This window comes from Thermobia domestica, chromosome 14 (assembly GCF_964235325.1).
Source record: "Thermobia domestica chromosome 14, izTheDome1.hap1.1, whole genome shotgun sequence".
Lineage (NCBI taxonomy): Eukaryota > Metazoa > Arthropoda > Insecta > Zygentoma > Lepismatidae > Thermobia > Thermobia domestica.
In genome coordinates, this window is record NC_137467.1 from 73,751,425 (window position 1) to 73,774,010 (window position 22,586).

At 36.2% G+C, this 22,586-nt stretch overlaps 1 protein-coding gene across 3 annotated transcripts in view; it reads left to right on the top strand.

Annotated features, from left to right (window-relative positions):
- The window catches only part of LOC145669734 (T-complex protein 11-like protein 1), a 195,505-nt gene that overhangs the window by 68,511 nt on the left and 104,408 nt on the right, over positions 1-22,586 (top strand). Inside the window, exon 2 of one of the 3 annotated variants that reach the window (XM_081738065.1) lies at positions 7,568-7,667. The exons of 1 other annotated variant lie outside the window; for it this stretch is intronic. Coding sequence is in view for 1 of the 2 variants with exons in the window: in XM_081738062.1 (XP_081594188.1) it covers positions 8,099-8,109 (11 nt within the window). In the remaining variant the exon portion in view is untranslated. Of the gene's footprint in view, positions 1-7,567; positions 7,668-7,889; positions 8,110-22,586 lie in introns of those variants that run through there. One more of the 3 variants, XM_081738062.1, reaches the window with a different exon arrangement.

Here is a 22,586-nt window from a genome sequence, read left to right on the forward strand (position 1 = left end):
TGATGCATAGATGAAAAGCAAATAGATCAAAGATGCGCGCACTAACCACTAGACCAGCGGGGAGAATGTACCACTATTTTGTATCTGCACGGTTATGTAATCAAGCGCACCCCCAGAAAGGTTTTTTTTTTTTTTTTTTTTTTTTTTTTTTTTTTTTTTTTTAAGAGATCCAATACATGTGTATGGTATTGAACTTGTATTATTCTGCACCCGAAAATACAATGTTATTGTTTATTACTGCTACCTATATTCTCAAATAAATAAATAAATAAATAAATAAATAAAGATAGCACTTCATTATTTTTATAAGAAAAGAAAGTACAAATGAAATATAAAATCAAATCTTGAATCTATATCAATCATTTCTCTGTTGAACGAATATAATTGTATTAAGAAAGTGTACAAATGTTGCGAAGTTATTTTTGGCAGTTGAGGTCCAAATGGATGCGTTCCTGTATATAATAATATGTTGTAGTGAATTTCATAGAAATATGGAAGCAAACTGAAGTTTCAAGGAAAGAGATGGGCTAACTGTAGTGGGAGTGGGTTCTCATCGTAGTGAATATCTTAACACAGGAAACTGTAGTAGGTAGTGTTGAAGTTGAGGGTGTGGCTATAAGAAGACTTCAAGTGTAAAGTACTGTTCGCAGGTATTGCACTGTTTGTGAATTAGAGGTTAAATGTTTCTTCTAAAGACACACACGCAGTAGATCCAACGAAATACTGTGAGATTATTATTAAAAAAAAAAAGTTAGTACGGTGTTTTATGTGAGACTTTAAACTGCATACTGTATAAAAGTGCTGTTGTTATTGTTGTTTAAAGAAGATAGAAAGAGAGAACTAGCTCAATGATAGCCTAATCGGGGACATATTGTGTGATTCTTGATTTACTCTGTTTTTAAATTCGCGATCCCCGGCTTTCGGGCTCATGGCTCAATCGCACTTAAGCTCAATAGTTGAGCATAAGCACATGAGCAACTGAGCACTAGCACTATCTGCTGTGGCGATTTTACCACCAAGCGATCGTAGGCGCCCATCTAAGGAAATGAAATTAAAAGAATGAAATGAAATGGTTCAGTTTAACGTCCCACGATTATGATCTTTAGACAGGGTCGGGTTAAAGGGGAAGCTTAGGGTAGGTGGACAGGGACCTCCAATCTGATCAAAATCTCAACTGGTTATGTAGAAAGAATCATGAATATACAATCATCATAAAATAAAATATGAACACAAATATGAAACATATTCCCTTAAGAGTCTTCATCCCGGCGAAATTAAAATACCGCTAATTTTACAGTAATTATGTGATATCTTCAAATAGATAAGAGATAATTGAAATATAGAACAAGAGAGCCCTAGATAATATTATTTTGCGTGAGGTACCGTTATAACAAGTCACCTAGTGGCTTTCCGTTTTCAGCCGTTTAGAAACGCGAAAATAAATGCCGATTTTCAAAATGGCTCGAAATCGAAAGCAGATAAGTGAGTCGTGATAACGGTATCTCATGTAAAATAATATTGTCTAGGGCGCTCTTGTTCCACATTTCGATCATCTTTTATCTATTTGAAGATATCACATGATTAATGTAAAATTAGCAGTATTTTAATTTCGCCGGGATGAAGACTCTTAACTTTCCTACTGTACTCTCACAGAAATGTATTAGGTGAAGTCATCAGGGGCCACATATTTTTTCTAGGCTTGGGTCTCCGGATGGATTAATCCAGTCCAGTCCTGCCTTTAGGCTAAGGGAAACAAATGATTAAGGCAAGTGAATGATAATGGATGAATAAGTGGAATGAAAATATGGGAGGAGACGGGAGTATCCCAACAAAACCCACGGACATTGTGTTGTCCACCTCACACTTACTTGGCCGGGAATCAAATCAGAGACCCCACGCACCAGAGGTAAGAGCTCTACCACTTAGCCACTGTACCTTCCTCGCCCTCCTAGGGTCACCGGTAAAAATAGAAATTAAAAAAAAAACAATAAATAAAAAATTTTATTGTTTCAGTTCATCTGAATGTTGTGTTGGGTTTTATTTTTGTTCACCATTAACAATTTCAACGCATGTCAGTTAAACTATGCTAACACTTTGTTGTTTATTTAAGATTGACATTAATAAAAGACCATTTGAACGACTTAACAGATTTGTGCATTGAGAACGAAGTTACATTAAAAATTGATTATAATAGTTTGATTTGTGAATTCTCGAGAAACAAGACAAAACGAAAGTTTTTATGAGATCGATTTAAACTTTAATGCTGAGATTTTAAATGTAATTATAAAAAATTAAGAGTAGAAATTAAATGTGTTTTTATATTTTAAATTGATATTTTATTCTTTCCTTAAACCAGTGATTCCCAACCCATGTGTCGCGACCCATAGATGTGTCGCGAAATTATAGAATGTAAAAATTAACATTACGTCATTCAGAAGGACACTAGACTTTATACAACACATACTGTTGCCATGAAGCCTTTTTAAAAATAATGAGTTGAGCTGATTTTGAGTTTAACGTCCTTTCAGCAGCAAGGCTATATGAAATGGGACCTACTGATTAACATGGAATCCGAGCCATATGAGCTCCCGCCGGGAATCGAACCCGTGTCTCCCACGCCGAAGGCGCATTTGCTAACCGCTTAGCCACGGATGAGCTCTTTGAAAAATAATGAGTTAAGATCTATTTTAAAACAGTGAACCAGTGAACAGAAGCAACAATGCTAAATTCTTCTTACCATTAATTAAGTGCTGTTATGCTATTATAACTTATATTGCTATTAATAAAAATCTATTAAGTGCGTTGCGATGTGACGGTTCTATAAAGTATATTTTCAGTCAAAAAGGGTTGGGAATCATTGGGCGTCACTTCTCTGTTTTTGTTAGGAGCACAAATTACTTGAAAACGCTCTGGATCTAAATGGATAATGAACTAGAGTCTAGCCCCAGCGAGAAGCGAACCACAATAATGTTATTAAGCGCAAGCATGAGCTCCATTCAGGATAACGAGCCCAAGGCTTTCTGAGGACAGCGAGCCTGTGCTCGAGCGAGTACACGTCTGACAATGAGATAGCGCGGGGATTCTTGAGATTAGTGAGTGTGAGTTCCATTGAGAATAATGAGCTTGAACTAGCATGAGCCTCATCGAGATAAGTCAGTGTGAGTTCCACTGAGAATAATGAGCTTGAGTTAGTGTAAGCTTAATTGAAATTAGTGAGCCTGAGTTCCATTGAGAATAGTGATCCTTACCTAGCGTGAGCCCCATCGAGATTAGTCAGTGTAAGTTCCATGAAAATAGTCCTGAGCTAGCGTGAGCTTCATTGAGATTAATGAGTCTGCGTTCCATTGAGAATAATGAATCTGAGCTAGTGTGAGCCTCATTGAAACTAGTGAACCTGAGTTCCATTGGGAATAGTGATCCTGACCTAGCGTGAGCCCCATCGAGATTAGTCAGTGTGAGTTCCATGAGAATAGTTCTGAGCTAGGGTGAGTTTCATTGAGATTAGTGAGTCTGCATCCCGTGGAGAATAGTGAGTCTGAGCTAGTGTGAGCCTCATTGAGATTAATGAGCCTGAGTTCCATTGAAAATAGTAAGCCTGAACTAGCGTAAGCTTCATTGAGAATAGTGAGCCTGAGCTTGCGCAAGCCCGTGTACACCCCAATTACATAGGCTTAATAGTTATATCTGTTAAGAATTTAGCGTAGAGACGTAGATGTTTTACTTTTCCTTTTTCTTTGTTCTTTTTTAAGTCAGATTACTGCCACATTCTACAATGAGCTCCCTCATGGCCACCTTCGGTGTCGCGGAAGTTCGATTCTCTAAGGAAACACTTATAATTCTGACCTAGTTAGAACTGTGGATCTTTAATGTTGTTACTAATACTACTCATAGTTACGAGATGAACAGTACATTTTTAAATTCGAGAACGAGACAATTTTCGTCTCGTTTTTGAGACGAAAGATTTCATAAAGCTCGTGAACAACACTAATCTACCCGAATCTAAGATCTTAAACACTGGTTTAGTGTTAGTGATTCATAATATAAAAAACTACCTATAAATTAATCAAGTGATTGTACGAACACAATGAAGAGCATTTATCAACGTTTAAATACAAAGAAGTCAATACATAATATATTACAATAATAAACATGGTTTAAATGTTGGTTATATCACATCCTTCGTGAACCTCTCGTGACGCTGAAGGATTCTGGTAACTTTTAGTCGAAATTAAGAAAGAAAACTCAAGGTACCAATTTTGTGCATAAACTTACAAAACGAGATCAGGAAAATTTCGAGTCGAAACATGAAAAGCTTTTCGAGAATCTAGACAAGCCAAGATTGATTATTCGAAAAATCGAGAAGATTTGATTTTCGGTTGAGCGTCCCTTTCAGCACGAGACTAAATGAGACGGTACCTTCTGATTAAGGTGGAATCTGAACCACATGAGCTCCCGCCGGGAATGGAACATGGGTCTGCTACGCTAAAAGCGCGTATGCTAACCGCTTAGCCACGACGGAGCTCGAGAATCGATAAGAAACTTTTACAAAATTTACAAGACTAGAGAACCTTATTCCTCGTCTCAAGGTCAATACAAATTGCAACTGAAGAGAGTAAGTATTACTAACTAAGGAATTAAAAATGTGCCACAACTGCGAATCGAACCCAAGATGCGTTTGTTTCAGTGTAGCGGCCCTTTTCAACAACGAGACTACGGAATATATATACTTTATTTCCAGTGGGAATCGAACTCGAATCTCTTGCAACAAAGATGGAAACGCTCACCACCTATCTACGAATAACATCGAAGAAGCGTATGCATTGGTTGATTAGCTGTTTGTTGAATTTTTCGCTAGATCACTTATATATAAAACAAGATTGGAAATTAAGGTACAGATTCTGTTTGCAATACCCTTTACATTTTCTTGGAAGGTAATAATAATAACAAAAAAGTGAAGAAAAGACAAAGAAACAAAGATAGTTCTAAGAAATATGGTTAGAAACTTCCATCATCCTGGCGTGCAACAGGAACTTTAAGTTTCGTGTATAGAATCATTTCGTGCACTACTTTCCTATGAGCGTTGTAGTATTTGAGAAATTTTATTTCGACGCAGCACTCAAATTTGTATTGACTTTAGGTCATGAACTCTAACGTAAACTTCTATGGTTAAGTGGGGTTAACTTTCATGGTTTATCTCAATAATATTAATGTTTATATGTGAGTTGTTTTTCGTGCTTCATTTGATTTTTAAAATAAATAAATGACAAGGCCAGTGTATAGGCTAAATATGATGCAGGATCCAATCTTGTCATAGAAGTAGACCTTAATTTGCTAAGTAGGCCTGTGTAGGGTGTATATATATCCTGGTATATACTTTGTACAGACTTTTGGGTCCCCGTTATTGGCCTTGAAAATTGAGACTCGCACTTAGTCCAATTTCCGGAAAAAAAAAATCACCAATTTGCTAAACAGTAAATTTCTCGGCTCACTTTCGAGACGAGATTTTTTAAAACTTCGAGACGAAACAAGAACAGTCGTTCTTTCAGAAAAAGTGTTCCGGGGGGCCCTGCTGGTACTATTCTATTTATTATTATATTATAGACATATTGTTTTGGTCTCCTCCGGGGGGCACTCTCAAAACTCCGGGGGGGGGGGCAGTGCCCCTATGGCTCGTTTTCGAGATAAAATGAAGAGAAGATCAGAAATTTCGTGAGTCTTATGAGCAACACTAGTTTACTCAAGTCTTAAATCCTAAACTCTGTTTATGGTTCATAGTATTAAAAAAAATGTAAATTGATAAAGTAATTGCACGAACACAATGAAAAGCATTTATCAACGCTCAAAAATATGCAAATCATTACACAATATACTTTAATAATAAATATAATTTAAAAGTTGTAATATCATACTCTTCCGGAACCTCTCGTAACGCGGAACAATTCTGATGACTTTTAGATGAAGTTAAAGGGGAAAATAAGGGAATGAATTTTGTACATAAATTTAGAAAACGAGACAAGAGGGAATTCTTCGAGAATTTGAGACGAGACGAGACGGAAAAACCTTATTTCTCGTCTCGTGGTCAACACTATTGGAAATATATGGCACAAATCTATTAAACCACGGTAATTTTCTCTTAATCTTGCCTACACAATCTCGTACAGTCGTACTTTTTAGTCGCGCCAAATGGGCCTTGTGGGGGGACGAACATCGTATACGTGGGTTTTCTCAGTGTTCTTCTGTTTCTGCCCGCTTTCTTCATTCGGCTCTTTAATTCATCTTCATCACCACAGTCTCCTTTAATCTACAGGGCATAAATGTGGAACGTAAAACTGAAAAAAAAATTCATTTCCATTTTCCTGCTTTTTAGCTCAATAATTTGTATGGAGAACTGTTTTTCTGCTTTCTTTCAAGTGGACTGGAATTTTAATTATGTGATTTTACTTATTTCTCCTTTAACTCTAGTTAAATATACTGTATATATAATTAAATTGATTATTAAAACATTAAAAGCAGTATGTGTCACTCTTAAGGGTATATGTATCACTCTTATGAGTATTTGTATCACTTAGAAAAATGTGTATCATTCTTAGAAGACATTTATTTCTCACACAGTTCGTTTACCCTACTTGCGAAACATGTACTGTTCCTGGGAGTAATAAACAACAGACATATTACAAGGAGTTTAATATCTTTAATTAGCTACTTACAATTTTCCTTAAGTTGGTAACTATCCAGTCTTTATGTTAAGTTTAGTCTTGGTCGAGGCCAACGCTACTCTGTAAAACTAAGATCTTCCAGATTGGTTAGTAGCTGAGCTCCTCTCTTAGATTGTAATTCTGCCGCTCGAATTACAAATTAAGGTTTACACGAATTTTTACTTGTCAATTTTAAGAGGATCATTGGTCCGTTACTAAACTCTTGTGTGGATGCCGATCTAAACAAAAAACATACCAAAGTTCTGTTACAGAATGTACGCTTTTAAAACACCAATGTGTATTTATCAATCCCGTTTATTAAGAAATTATTTACAACCCAATTTACAACGATTCTACCCGACAAAACTTCAAGCCTGGCTACGGTCATGTCCATTGGAAATCAAACCCGGGACCACATACACTAAAAAAAAAAAAAAAATATCATTGCACCTCCATAGATGTAATGTTGAGGAATGGAGAACATAACTTAAAATTGTATGTTCGAAATCGAGACGGTGGCTTCAAAATAAAGAATTATTTATACGAAATTGAAGGGACTTTTCGTCATTCTAGTAGTTACCGAACAGTATTCCAAACAAAGCTCAACACGCCATAGTTTTATTTCGCCAGTAAATCCTGAACTTTATATTCATTAAAGCCATTTAATTTGTTTCACTATGTATCACTGATGATAATACAATCGAAAGCTTTAAAAAAAAAAAAAAAAACTGTTATCTTAACCTTTTGTTAATTCTGTAGATTTGCACGTGAACAAAGACGCACTGCTGCACAGTTTACAAACAAAGCGAGTGCGTCATGTGCATAAGTTATAGAGATTACTTTTTTATAGGCTCTTTTTTTATTTTTTTTAGATACCGTAGGTGTAGTGGAATCAAGCAGCTGAGAAGGGATAAAAGCAAGTTTGGTCGATGCAGCTGGCATTGATCCAAATAACGCACTGTTGCCGATTGGGTAGGTCCCGAGCTATTAAACAAAAGATATTAGAGTTATAATACAAGATTTAAATTTAGATATGGGTAGATATGTGTTATCCTTTGCATATCTGTGAAAAGAATATTATTTTCGCACCAGTATTGTAAGTATACGATAACGTTTCTTCTTTGTTATGGTGCTCTATGTGGCAACAGCGCAAACAATCAGCTGACAAAGCCATTGAGCGTGAAGGAAGACAGTTTGCGAGTGTCTAGTTCAGAATCAAGTGTGGAAAGAGCAAGTAGTACGATCGGAAAGTCTGCGTTTGTTTGTTTTGTTTACACATAGTACCTACGTAGTGAAAGTGTAAAAATCATTGTTTAATATTCGCTCATCACGTCGTTCATTATCAGAATAAGAAGAGAGATTGTTTAGCCTCGCGCGTGTGTGAATGTTTATCCACTGACATCATGCCCGACAGGTATGTTTACAACACTTTAGTGTTGCTTTCTTTCTTCCCCTCCTTCTAAAAGTGACTTACGGAATTATTTGTCATTGCTTGGTAATGTTGCCGTACATTTTAAAGTTATGTATCCGAATGACAGGAGATCAATTGCTTTATTGCTTGCAATGTGTGTATTGTTTATTTTTCAGAGTTCGGAAATGAAAATGTAGGTCACTCAAACTGTATAGCACTGGATCTAAAAACTATATGAACGACAATTAAGAATTGAAACATACACAGTATATGTTGTTACCAGGGCGTAAGCAAGGGAGTTTAGAATTTAATTTGCCCTTGAGCAAATTATTTTGGAAAAGTAAACTTTTACTATCTTAAAATATGTAGGTATAAAAAAAATCAAACTTATCGTAAAAGGATATCAGATTGAGTGCTTCATCCCCCTTCCCCCCGTTGATGAAATTCTACGTATGTCATTGGTTGTTACAAACACAGCTAATTCATTCTTATTAATATTACATAGGTACTACTGTATCCGATATTTCTGTAATACGAGGAAGTGCGTTAGTGATTTAGTTGCTAGTGTTGCTTATACCATCTCAACCTGCTAATGAGAAAGTAAGAACCCTGTTTCGGCGTTGGACATTACGGAAGTTAAAGAAAAAATATTTAGAGAGCTTCGAAATGTATTGTTAGGAAGATGGAGAAGACAAAATGAGCGGAGAGAGTAACAAAGATGTTTGAAAACGGATAGGAGAGAAGAGGACACTTGTAGCCAGCATCGCTCGTAGGAAGACCAATTGGATTGTAGACATCTTGCGAAGTAATTGTCTTCTTACCGCTATAGAGGGAAAGATGGAAGGAAAGTAAGGTGTAGGAAGAATACGACTGATCGATGATTTGAAAAATAGGAGAAAATATTGAGAGTTAAAAGAGAAACTGAAAGATCGAGAAATGTGAAAGAAAGATTTTCAGGCCTGAATCTAAGAAAAAAAAATCACTAGTCCTAGGATCTGCCAACAGAAATAACAATAATAATAATAATAAATTTATCGAGGTATCCTGGTTTATTTATCACGAGTAGAGCTTAGGAGGTGAATGCAGGAATGGCACTTTGAATTAAGTATAGGAGCAGCGGTGGCTCAGTGGTAGAACGTTCACCTCTGGTGCACGAGGTCCCTGGTTCGATCCCAACTCGCACCAAATGAACTTTGTGATGGACAAACACCATGTGCGTGGGTTTCCTCGGAGTTCTCCCATTTCCTCCCACTTTCTTCATTCCACCATTTCATTTATTTCTCATCATCACTGTTTCATTTGCCCAGCCGGCATGACCGTGGGGACGTAAAACTCAGATTTCATTTTTTTTTTGAAATTAATTATGAAGGAACAGCATGTGTAACACGATTAATTTGTTCCAAAAGCGTTTGCGTTGTACTAATCCGGATTGTTCGAGGTTTATTTAGAATGAGTTCAAATTGAATTTGTTCATCACTGAAATTTAGATAATAAGTTTAATGAAAACTTTTTAGCGAAAAAAATATTAACGGATTCAAAAAAAAAAAAAAAAAACACACTAAGAAGCAGAAAATAATAACTAAAAGCACTAAAAACTGGAAATAATTGATTACTGTTATCTAAATAAAAATATAACGTGGGTTCCTGTCACCACGGCATGGCGCGTCCTCAGGTTGCGGATCGAGGAGAAGGCCTCTAGATATAGAGGTTAGCTGCGAATATACTGAATAAGCAGTCGCGGACAGACGACTAGGAGTGGTCCTCCAGCTTGGGGGTTTGGGTAAGGCTAACACCCTCATCCTGTAAAAAAAGGTACTTGTTCAGAAACATTCACAAAAGCCTCGGACAAGGACTGATAACTTGGCACGACATCAGCAAAAGAAAATGGACATGAGATTTGGAACTTGGAATATTAGAAGTCTTTATAGGGCAGGCGCGTTAAAATCTGTAACGAGTGAGTTAGAGAAATACAGGATGGACTTAGTAGGAGTTCAGGAAGTTAGGTGGGAAGGAAATGGATCTGAGAATTCCGGAAATTTTACGTTCTTTTACGGGGAAGGAAATAAAAATCACCAGTTAGGAACAGGGTTTTTCGTTCACAAACGAATATTACCAGCAATTAAACGGGTTGAATTTGTTACTGACAGACTTTCTTTTATTACTCTTAAGGGACGGTGGTGTGATATTATTGTTTTAAATGTACTACCATGAGCAAAATAAATGACGCGTCTCTTTATTTTGAAGTTTTTTGAAAATATCTCCGTTTTCTTTATATGTTCGAAATTTCCGAAGGTTTCCCCAGCAGGAAACGTTAATAACAAGCCCGTTTTAAATATTTGTGTTAGATATTAGTTTAAAATAAATAAATTAGAAGCGAAAAACATTAAATCGACTGAAATTACGGGAATTACCAACTCTGCTAAAGTGGGAAATTTTCAAGAACTCGAGGGAATTTTGCAGTTCAACACGAAGCAGCGACATCTATGTCATTGAGAGAAATGTGGATTAATTCTACAAACGAAACTTTTAACGAAACATTTCTAATATGTCTTATTACGTGCATTATCTGCAAACTCCAAATATATGAATCTATACTAAGTATTAACGTATAGATAGAGCATATAGTGGAAATTGCCTATGGAAAAGGACGAATTGGTAGCACGATCGTAATGAAAAATCATCTTTACCGTATAACATGTTCAATTTGCGTAAGAAAACAAATAGCTCAGTTAGTTAAAGCAACGAGTCTGTATGCCGAAGGTAGCTGGTTCGAATCCCCACAGAGGTGCAACTGTCATTTTTATTACTGTGGTTATTTTATTTATTTTTTATGTGGGAAAGAATCAAATTGTAACATATGTGTAAAACTCATGACGATACCAAAAAAAAAAAAAAGAAAAAAAATCGCACTTGCATTAGTGTCCCTAATTTTTGTTTGTAAACAGTTACGTAATTATTTTCCCTGTGCTCACTGCTCACAATATGCTCGCTGGTGCATAATGAATGTTTCCCAGTAAAAGCTAATTCTAATTTGGAGATTTTTATAAAGTTTCACAATGTTTATCATTAAATAGTCTTCTATCTACTTGTTTGGACACTTTGATACCAGATTTCCCTATTAAATGTTTAATTTTCAGTAGATGTTTCATTACGGAAAAGTTTTACAGTGTATTTGTCTTGAATTGAAATTGTTTTGAATTTACCCCACGAGGTAAGTAGCCCGGAGGAGGAGAACTGAAGTAGCTGATATTCTACGTAAAAGCAACCAATTTTAGATTGATGACGCTTCTTACCTTCAGCACATAATCTTTACGTTAGAGAGTCAGAGAGAAAAATCCTTTTTTTCCCTCCCCTTTGACCACTCATCTTAAAGCTCTACATGTAATGATTCGTGTCACATAATTTCGTCTCTCCAAAGATATTCATATAATTATTATTATTATTATTATTATTATTATTATTATTATTATTATTATTATTATTATTATTATTATTGGCGTAAATGGCGCCCCCACAACCCTGTGGCGTGGGTACCGCACAAGCTGCAAAGTCAAAAAATATATAGAAAGTACGCAGGGACGGACCAGGCCAAATTTTCACCTGGGCAAAGTGACTTTATGGCGCCCTCCCCCCTAGTATTAGCCTATATTTTACATTTATCCTAGCGTTTTTAATAGTTTAAACCCATTTTTTCAGAAAGACATTCATTACCTAGGAAAACTTCACAAAAAATATGGCCTGCTATAAACAATACGAACAACGCCCCCCCTCCAGCTTGGTCTAGTGGCTAGCATGCCTGCCTTCTGTGGTCCCGGGTCCAATTCCCGGTGGGTTACTGTTGAACGATAAACGTGGTTCGCATTTCACTATAATCAGTATCCACATCTCCTTTGGCCATTAAGGCATAACTGTGGAACGCTAAACTCAAGCAAAGAAACAAACAATACTTACTCCCCCTCCACTCTTTATTCTACATGCCATCTCTCAATTTGTCGATACAGTCCCCTTAGTGCTATGAAACTCTTCTTCCATGGTGAAATGGAAAAAGATTATGTAATTGCCGCTACTTTACAAGAATATAAACCAAAAAAGTCAGTAGGAAACACATTATAAAATTTACTTTTTGAGGCTCGTTTTGGCGTCCCTCTGACTCTTGCCCCGCCCAAGGTCCGGCCATGAAAGTATGGACGCATAACTAAGGGCTGCGGACGTGAAGTTAACCTTCATGTTATGCGACTGGTGTTTGAAATGTTCAGTAACTGATGGGTTAGTAAAATAATTTCGACAGTTAAAGTTTAGCTAAGACAAAGTTACCTAACCAAATACATTTGATATCGCGATGTTACAATTTGATTTTTCCTCACATAAAAAAAGAGAAAAACAATAGTAAAAAAAAAAACTCTTACTCGTATTAGGCTCCAACTAACAACCTAATTCGTACAGACTAGTTGCTCTGACCAACTGAGTTTCGATTTCTTACGCGAAAGAAGTCTGTTATATTACGAGGCATGCTTTTCATTATGATCGTGCTGTTAATTTATTCTTTCGATAGGTAATTTCCACTCTTTGCTTTACCTATATAAATAAATGTATGGATTCATATATTAAGTGTCTTTGGATAATGTGTGAAATAATTTCGCGACATATATACTTGCTTAAATGTATTGTATGCTATGATTTGCCCTGATTGTCTGTTGATATGGTGGTTGGAAAACACACGTCAAAACTATTCGAAGTAATACCAACACAGCTTAAGAACAGGGACTGAACTGAATCATCACTCGATTGACCTTGAGGGCAAAAAACACCAAAGGGTAGCTATAACGAAAGTTCAGCATGCATTTCTGTGGAGCTCTGTTCAGTATCACGGTTCTCTGGCAAACACTTTTGTTCTTAGGAGTATACAAACCTAACCTTTCGATACAGCGCAATTGCAGAGAACCAAAGTAAAGGAATTCTTGCCATTGTTAAGTTGGGGTACCACCATGTGCAATAAAAAATATCGCGTCTCCTTGAAGTGATACTTTATCGAAAATAACTCGTTTTCCTTTATATATTCGAAGTTTCTGAGGGTTTCAAAATGAGGAAACATTACTGAAAAACAAGGACGCATTTAGGGGTGGGTTCAGGGGGTCCAGACCCCCTCTGAAATCCCAACTTTTCTGTAAATTTAACCTAATTTTGGGGGTTATTTTTTTAAAAAAATATTATAATTTATCCTAATATTGAAGTCGGACCCCCAGATAACTTTGGACCCCTCCCGAAATAAATTCCTGCATACGTGCTTGCTGACAAAGATATTTTCAATATATTCGTTAAATAATAAAGTAAAATAACTAAATTAGGAGCAAAAAGCTTCAACACGGTCCAACTTTTGTCCACTGCCAATATTGTTAGAAGGTATATTAATAGCAAAAACTTATAGTCAATGCTTAACCCTGGAACTTCATCCCGAACACAAGCATATTTTCGAAACACACTAAGGCCTAGCCAGAAAGCATTGTAAGCGAGTTACGTTTGGCAACATCGCACGGAAACAAATGAATGCTGAATTGCATTGTAACCCGTTTCTACTACTACTATTTTTATTACCAACTTCGCTATGGATCTGTGGAACTGTATAGTACAACTTATTTTAACGAAAATAAAAAAAAATAATTGTTAAATCACTTTTTGAATATTATTTTAAATCTTTTTTTAAACGAAAGAAGTGTTATAAACTATTTTTCAAAATAATAAAAATAATCGTCCCTAGTCAGGATTTGAACCCACGCCAAAACCAATCTTCCTAACTAGCATGCTGCGCTAGCTCACTCAGCTACGAGAGCCGACAGCGTTTATCGTTTATTTTGTGCTATATTCACGTCATGACACGTGATGTCACCAACAGGATCACGATATAGACGTCATTATTTTTCCTACATTGCAGAGTCCCCCGAGAATTGATCATTGTCTACTCGGACTGGAATTGTCATTTGGAACAAACACTTGAATATGAAGCCAAAAGTTCCTTTAAAATAGACGAAAACTTCGAAAGTTTTAAGAATTTTAATATTTTTGCCTTTTCCCATAAGGGGGTCATAGCCTCTACACCGAAAAGCCCCCCAAGATTTGATCATTGACCACTCGGACTGAAATTCTCATTTGAAACCAAAACTTTAATATGAAGTAAAAAATTAAACTTTTACATCAATTTGAACTGACTGGATTCCGGTTAACCACACCATTATGTTTAGTTTAGTTAAGTGGTAATTTGTGACAGCTTCATATCAACAAAAGAATCCTTCACTTCACCGCTTCCCCCCCACTCAGGAATCCGTGCTGGATCAGCCACTAGTATCAATAGACACTTTTCCTATTCTTTTTGTCACCCTTGGTTGTGTAGGAGCTCCCTCGAACAAATAAAGAAGCGGTAATATTACAATCAAGGGGAGCTATGTATTAGGTATCTCTTTAGTTACTTACCCCTAACCGCACAGGGTTATCTTCAGTAGAATTAAAAATGCTACGTGATATTCCAATCATGAACGGGGAGAGGGTGATATAAATATATTTTCTTATTCATTTTGTCTGCCCTGCTTATCAGAAATTACGTAACGTTGTCCCTGTTTGTCAGTAACGTTGTCCTTGTCTGTTGGGAGGAAATGAGGGGGGCAAAAAACCGTCGTGCCGCCTCCCACATGGTTGCTCAAATTATTACAAAAGAAAGCATTTTAAACTAAGATGTCTAAGGTTACTACATTAGGTAAGTATGGTATCATGGGCGGCATTAGGGGGGGGCAAAGGGGGCATTTGTCCCCCCACTTTTTTGAAGTAACCCATTAAAGTATATAGTTTCATTTGGAAATGTAATGTTTTTGTATGTATTACGGTCTCATAGAAAAAATGGTGCCATATAATATTTGTCATTGCGTGAGTATATATTGGTTGTTTTCCCGTGAAGTTAAGAAAGCAACAGGAATTGCGTTTTAATTGCCACGGAAAACATCCCCAAAATTAACCTATTGAAGCACAATAATTCCAGCATACTTTCAATTCAGTGGTATAGAAGCAAAACCTAATAAATCCATTATTCAATTTTGTCAGGAAACGAAGAAGTGACGCCCTTATGCTTCAGAATTGTTGAACATTTTTTTGTTTAGTGATCAATAATACAAATGAGTGAAATCAACAACTAAACAAAAAAGTTAAGAAATTCTGAAAACATGAGGGCGTAACTTTTTCTTCGTTCCCAGCCAAAATTCAAAAACGAATTTAGAAGGTTTTGCTTCTATACAACCTTCTTACAGCGGCTCGATATGTTAGTCAGCCGCTTTGAAACTAATTGAGAGAACATTTGCAAAAAAAAAAAAAAAAAAAAAAAAAAAAAAAAAAAAAAAAAAAAAGTATTTCACAAGGAATTCTTTAATTGCACAAAAATTGACAGTTCCTAAAATGTCTTTTCTTCTTTCTAAAGTAAGGAATATTGATTAAAAAGAGCGTAATAAGAAACAACTTCTACCTTTTCCATTGTTTTGTAGTGTAATATACGAGTGAAGTGGTGTGTTTAGGGGTGTACGAGTTTATACACAATTAAATTTAGTAAATTCAACATAATTCTAGGTTTTAGAATTATTTTGTATAACTGGAGTGTGAAATGATTCTAAGTGTGGTTGTGTTTTGATGTATTCCAAGTGAGTTAAAACTGCACCTAATGGCAACGAACATGTTTCGAGAAGCTGCACAAGCAAATACATGTATTGCTTTAAATGTCGTAGCAAATGTTTGTTGTATTTACTGGCTTTCATTTTCCAAGAGTAATAACATTCATTTAAAAGCATATGTGGAATTAAAAATTAAGTTGTTCATTAATCCCCAGTTTCAATATTACTTCTACATAGCATACCTCATTATTCATTACTATGATTAATATTATCCTTTCTATTCATTTGTTTTGTAAATTTGTTATTAAATAATCTGATTACACAATTTTCTAGACAGAATGTTAAGAGAAAGAAATGAAATGAAAGTTTTGAGTTTTATGTCCCACGCTTATGCCGGCTAGGCTAAAGGAGACGGTGAAGATGATAAATACTGTAAATGAAATGGTGGAATGAAGAAAGTAGGAGGAAACGGGAGAACCCGAGAAAACCTACGCACAAGGTGTTTGTCCGCCAAAAGATCCACTTGGCGGGAGCAGGGTTTGGACCAGGAACCCCATGCACCAGAGGTGAACGATCTACCACTGAGCCACCGCGACCACCAGAATTTTAAGATGTTCATGAACAAGTAATCAAATCTCTTCTTACACCTTTGTTGTTTAAGAATACAAAGGGCTAGTGCCTACTTCTGTTGCTCTTGTCAATTTATTTAATAAAATATAAAAATACGATATACGGTATTTTAACTGAAAAAGATAGTATCCTATTAGTTATACAACCTTTCGTCAAACAAAGTGTTGGAAACAACCAGGGAAACTAACAGTGATATACAAATATTCAGATCATGTCTTGCCCCCCCACTTTTAACGTCCAATCGCCGCCACTGTATGGCATATTCAGGATTATTATTATTATTATTATTATTATTATTATTATTATTATTATTATTATTATTATTATTATTATTATTATTATTATTATTATATGAATGTCTTTGGAGCACCGAAATTGTGTAAGACGAACCATGGTATGTAGAGGTGGTTTAAGATGGGTGGTCATAGGAGAGGAAAAAACAGGATTTTTCTCTCTGACTCTCTAATGTAAAGATTATGTGCTGAAGGTAAGAAGCGTCATCATTCTATAATAGGTTGCTTTTACGTAGAATATCAGCTACTTCAGTTCCCCTCCTTCGGGCTACTTACCTCATGGGGTAAATTCAAAACAATTTCAATTTAAAACAAATACATTGTAAAACTTTTCCGTAATGAAACATCTAGGGAAAATTAAACATTTAATAGGGAAATCTGTTATCAAAATGTCCAAACAAGTAGATAGAAGATTATTTAATGATAAACATTGTGAAACTTTATAAAAATCTCCAAATTAGAATTAACGTTTACTGGAAAGCATTCGTTATACACCAGCGAGCATATTGTGAGCAGTGAGCACAGGGAAAATAATTACGAAACTGTTTGCAAACAAAAATTAGAGACACTAATGCAAGTGCGACAACATTTTTTCTTTTTTGGTATCGTCATGAGTTTTACACATATGTTAAAAATTTGATTCTTTCCCACATAAAAAATAAATAAAATAACCACAGTAATAGAAATGACAGTTTCACCTCTGTGGGGATTCGAACCAGCTACCTTCGGCATACAGACTCGTTGCTTTAACTAACTGAGCTATTTGTTTTCTTACGCAAACTGAACATGTTATACGGTAAAGATGATTTTTCATTACGATCGTGCTACCAATTCGTCCTTTTCCATAGGTAATTTCAACTATTTGCTCTATCTAAACGCTAATACTTGGCATAGATTCATATATTTGAAGTTTGCAGATAATGCATGTAATAAGACATATTAGAAATGTTTCGTTGAAAGTTTCGTTTGTAGATTTAATCCGCATTTCTCTCAATGACATAGATGTCGTTGCTTCGTGTTGAACTGTAGAATTCCCTCGAGTTCTTGAAAATTTCCCACTTTAGCAGAGTTGGTAATTCTCGTAATTTCGGTCGATTTAATGTTTTTTGCTTCTAATTTATTTATTTTAAGCTAATATCTAACACAAATATTTAAAACGGGCTTGTTATTAACGTTTCCTGCTGGGGAAACCTTCGGAAATTTCGAACATATAAAGAAAACGGAGATATTTTCAAAAAACTTCAAAATAAAGAGACGCGTCATTTATTTTGCTCATGGTAGTACATGCTCCAACTGAAGATAAGGGTGACGATATAAAAGATAGTTTTTACGAAGAAGTGGAACGGATATTTGACCAACTCCCGCGATACCATATGAAGGTTCTATTAGGGGATTTCAATGCGAAGGTAGGACGAGAGGATATTTTCAAACCGATTATAGGGAACGAAAGTTTGCATAAGGAAAGTAATGACAACGGTGTTAGACTCGTGAACTTTGCAACATCCAAAAACCTAATCGTGAAGAGTACAAAATTCCCACATCGCGACGTTCATAAATACACTTGGATATCACCAGACGGAAAAACACATAATCAAATTGATCACGTTTTAGTAGATAGAAGAAGACAATCTAGCATAATTGACGTCCGGTCGTTTAGAGGGGCTGATTGTGACACTGATCACTACCTGGTAGTAGCGATAATACGGGAGAGATTATCGTTGAATAAAGGTAATATTCAATGTCCGAAAACGGAGAGATTTAATTTAAAGAAATTAGAAGAGAGCCAGGTAAGAGAGGAATACCAGATTGAAGTTTCGAATAGATTCGCGGTTTTAGAAGACTCGGAGTGCACTAGTGTTGAGGATACTTGGATTGAAATTAGAGATAGCATTAAAAGTTCAGCAATAGAAAAATTGGGACACGCGGAAATACGTAGGAACAAACCATTGTTCGACCAAGAATGCATTAAACTAGCAGAGAAGAGAAAACAGGCAAAATTACGGTGGCTACAAAATCCGAATGAAACAACTACACAAAATTTCGCAGATATCAGGCGGAAAACTTCCAAAACTTTTAGAACAAAGAAACGGGATTTTTTGAAAGCTAAAATTAAGGAACTTGAAGATAATAGTAAAAATAAAAATATTCGGGACATGTATAAGGGGATCAGCGAATTTAAGAAAGGCTATCAACCTCGTGCTTATATATTAAAGAAATCTGACGGAACAGTTCTCACCGATACGGATAGCCTCTTAAATAGATGGAAAGATTTCTTTGACGATTTGCTGAACACTCAGCCAAAAACTAATGTGCGTGGAGAAAAGGAGATACACACCGCAGAACCGTATATTCCAGAACCCAATCGAATAGAAGTGGAAGCCGCTATAAAGAAATTGAAGAAACACAAATCTCCGGGTGTAGATGAAATTCCGGCTGAGTTAATTTTAGCTGGAGGCGAAAAATTGTGGAACAAGATGCACAAACTCATTCTCCTTATCTGGAACAAGGAAGAATTGCCACAAGAGTGGAAAGAATCAATCATTGTTCCAATTCACAAGAAAGGCGACAAAACTGACTGTAATAATTATCGAGGCATTTCTCTTCTGTCAACATCCTATAAAATCCTTTCAAATATTCTGTTAGCAAGACTGACCCCTTACGCAGATGAAATTATTGGAGATTATCAGTGCGGATTTAGACGAAATCGATCAACTATCGACCAAATATTTACCATTCGCCAAATACTCGAAAAGAAGTGGGAATACAATACCCCGGTACATCAACTATTTATTGATTTTAGAAAGGCTTACGACTCGGTTAGGAGAGAAACATTATACAACGTTCTTACAGAACTTGGAATACCGAGAAAGCTAATTAGATTAATTAAGGTATGTTTAAGTGAATCCCAAAGTAAAGTCCGGGTAGGAAAATTTTTGTCCACGAGCTTCCACATCGAAAATGGCCTGAAACAAGGAGATGCGTTGTCGCCATTATTATTTAACTTTGTGCTGGAATACGCTATAAGGAAAATCAAAGATAGCAACCAGGGCCTAGAGTTGAACGGCATTCACCAGGTTATGGCATATGCTGATGATGTAAATTTAATAGGGGATGATAGGAGAACAGTAGAAATAAATGCAGAGATCTTATTAAACGCTTGCTGGGACATGGGTTTAGAAGTAAATGAAGAGAAAACTAAATACATGGAAGTGCGTCGGGACCGTAATACGGCAAATTGTGGAGGCGTTAAAATATTAAATAATGCTTTTGATAAAGTGGATACTTTCAAATATTTAGGATCAATATTAACAGACGAAAATCATATTCACGAAGAAATTAAATGTCGACTAAAAGTAGGGAATTCGTGTTACTATTCGGTTCAAAATCTCTTGTCGTCGCGAATTCTGTCGAGGAATTTGAAGCTTAAAATATATAAAACGATAATCATGCCTGTTGTTCTGTATGGTTGTGAAACATGGTCGCTTACTCTGAGGGAAGAACATAGACTGAAAGTATTTGAGAACAGGATCCTGAGAAGAATATTCGGACCCAAGAGGAACGAGAATGGGGAATGGCGGAAGCTTCATAACGAGGAACTATATAGTTTATACGGTTTACCCAACATTGTTAGGGTCGTCAAGTCTAGGAGGCTTAGGTGGGCAGGTCATGTAGCTAGAATGGAAGAAAGTAGAAACGCTTTCAAAGTCTTGACTGGTAGACCCATAGGAAAACGACCATTAGGAAGACCTAGGCGCAGATGGGAGGACAATATTAAGATGGATCTCGCAGAGATAGGAATACAAAGTAGAAACTGGATGCAATTAGCTAAGGATAGAAGTCAGTGGAGAGCTTTTGTGAACGCGGCACTGAACCTCCGGGTTCCATAGGCCATAGAGTTAGTTAGTTAGTTAGTTATCTAAATAAAAATACATAGGCCCTACAATATATTCAGAGAGAGAGAGGTAGAATTGAAAATCCTCTTCGTTTACTGAAGTCGGTTGAAAAATCAAATAATAAAGAAAAGCTTTTTAAACATAAAATCCGTAGCAGAAATATGTAGATATTCTTCAATTTTAATAAAAAATGAATCTTTTAGTTTTACATTCCACGCTTATGCCTTGTAACCTAAAGGGACGGTTATTAACTTAAGAGGATGATTATAAAAGGAATTGATGGAATGAGAATCTGGATCAGATGAGCAGATAGTCCGTTAGTCCCTCCCGGGCGGAAAATTAAAATTGACTTTCTCCAAAATGCAATATTAGGTATTTTTCAATACAAAGGCTTTTTCGCATCTTCTTAAAAGAAAAAAAAAAAAGCTTAAATTAGAGTATGGTGGCCTCACCAGGGAAGTTATATGGTTCTAACTCCATGTTTCTAGTTCTTCTCACGCCATTGTGAACGCAAACCTTTGGCTTTACAGATTTTAAAAGCAAGAAAAGCATGAAGATAGTTAAATAGACTCAAAATTCGAACACCTACCTTTGTAAAATTATTATACAATGCAGCAAATTGAAAATGGGGTGTTTGTCGTTACTTAAAACAAAAGGGCATGTGAGAAACTTCAGGAGAACTCCGCGAGAAAACAGCGCTGAGTCCGGCGTGCAGTTGCCGGAAATTTCTGGAGGCGTTGGGACGCCGTGGTAGCAGGTAGAGACCTGCACGGGCCGAATAGTCCAAGAGTAATTAAGTCACAAACATAGTGACTTTCAGTTTTATATGTTAGATTAAATGCTTCATTATTTTCAAATTCTAGTTTTGCTGCATACCCTATGAGACTCCGCGACACATCAGTGTGTCGTAGAGACCTGCACGAGCCGAATTTCTCGGCCCGAGCCCAATCCAGCCCGAATGTACGTAGGCCCAGCCCAGCCCGGCCCCGAAAATTTTTGGCCCGAGCCCGGCCCGGCCCGATAAGTTTTTTAAAATTCTTGGCCCAAGCCCGGCCCGGGCCCGATAAATTTTAAAAGTTTCATTTTGTAACATTTTTCACGGACACACTTCTTCAACGTTTGCCTTTATTCTAATTATCGTTTAACGAAAGTCAATAATTATTAAAGAATTGCAATTAATCGGCCCCAGCCCGGCCCGACCTGAAGAAAAATCAGTGTCGGCCCGCCCAAGCCCAGCCCGGCCGAAAGAAATAACAGAGTCGACCGCCCAAGCCTGGCCCATGCAGGTCTCTAGTAGCAGGTTCTGGCCATTTGTGACAAAAAGTTTATTTATTTATTTATTTTTAGCTGAAAATAGGACGGAGAAACACTTGTTTAGTTTCTCATTTAAAAAGGAATCGTTATCTCGTTGAAAAGAAAATTAGGCCTACAGTGAAAGAGATTTTGCAAACTTTTATTCTTCAGCGACACATTTCCGGAATTTTATCTTTTTTCGTCTTTTGTAAATATATATATATATATATATATATATATATATATATATATATATATATATATATATATATATATATATATATATATATATATATATATATATATATATACCTAAACTTTATGGTCTGCCTTGCTCCCTCTCCGCTCTATGAAAATATCAACCCTACTATTATTTAAATAATACACCGAAATATTAGAATTTTCAATTTATCAAACCTCTTGCCAGTTTGTAAATATGTGTAACGTTGCCCACGATGGGAAGTAGGCTAGCTAAGTAGGGAAGCGCACTATGCACTTCCTAGGAGCGAAAATACGTTTGTCAAAATACGACTTATTGTCGCTACTGTATATCTCAAGATTTAAAATACAATTCTTCTTAATCGATTTTCAGGATTATGAGCGAGTGCATATTATTAATTTTGTTTTTCAGAGTTCGCAACCCTATTGGTTTATATGAATAGTGGCACTATTGCCAGAAGTTTGCAAACTAATTACAGTAATTGGCATGTAATTAATGGGTGACCTAA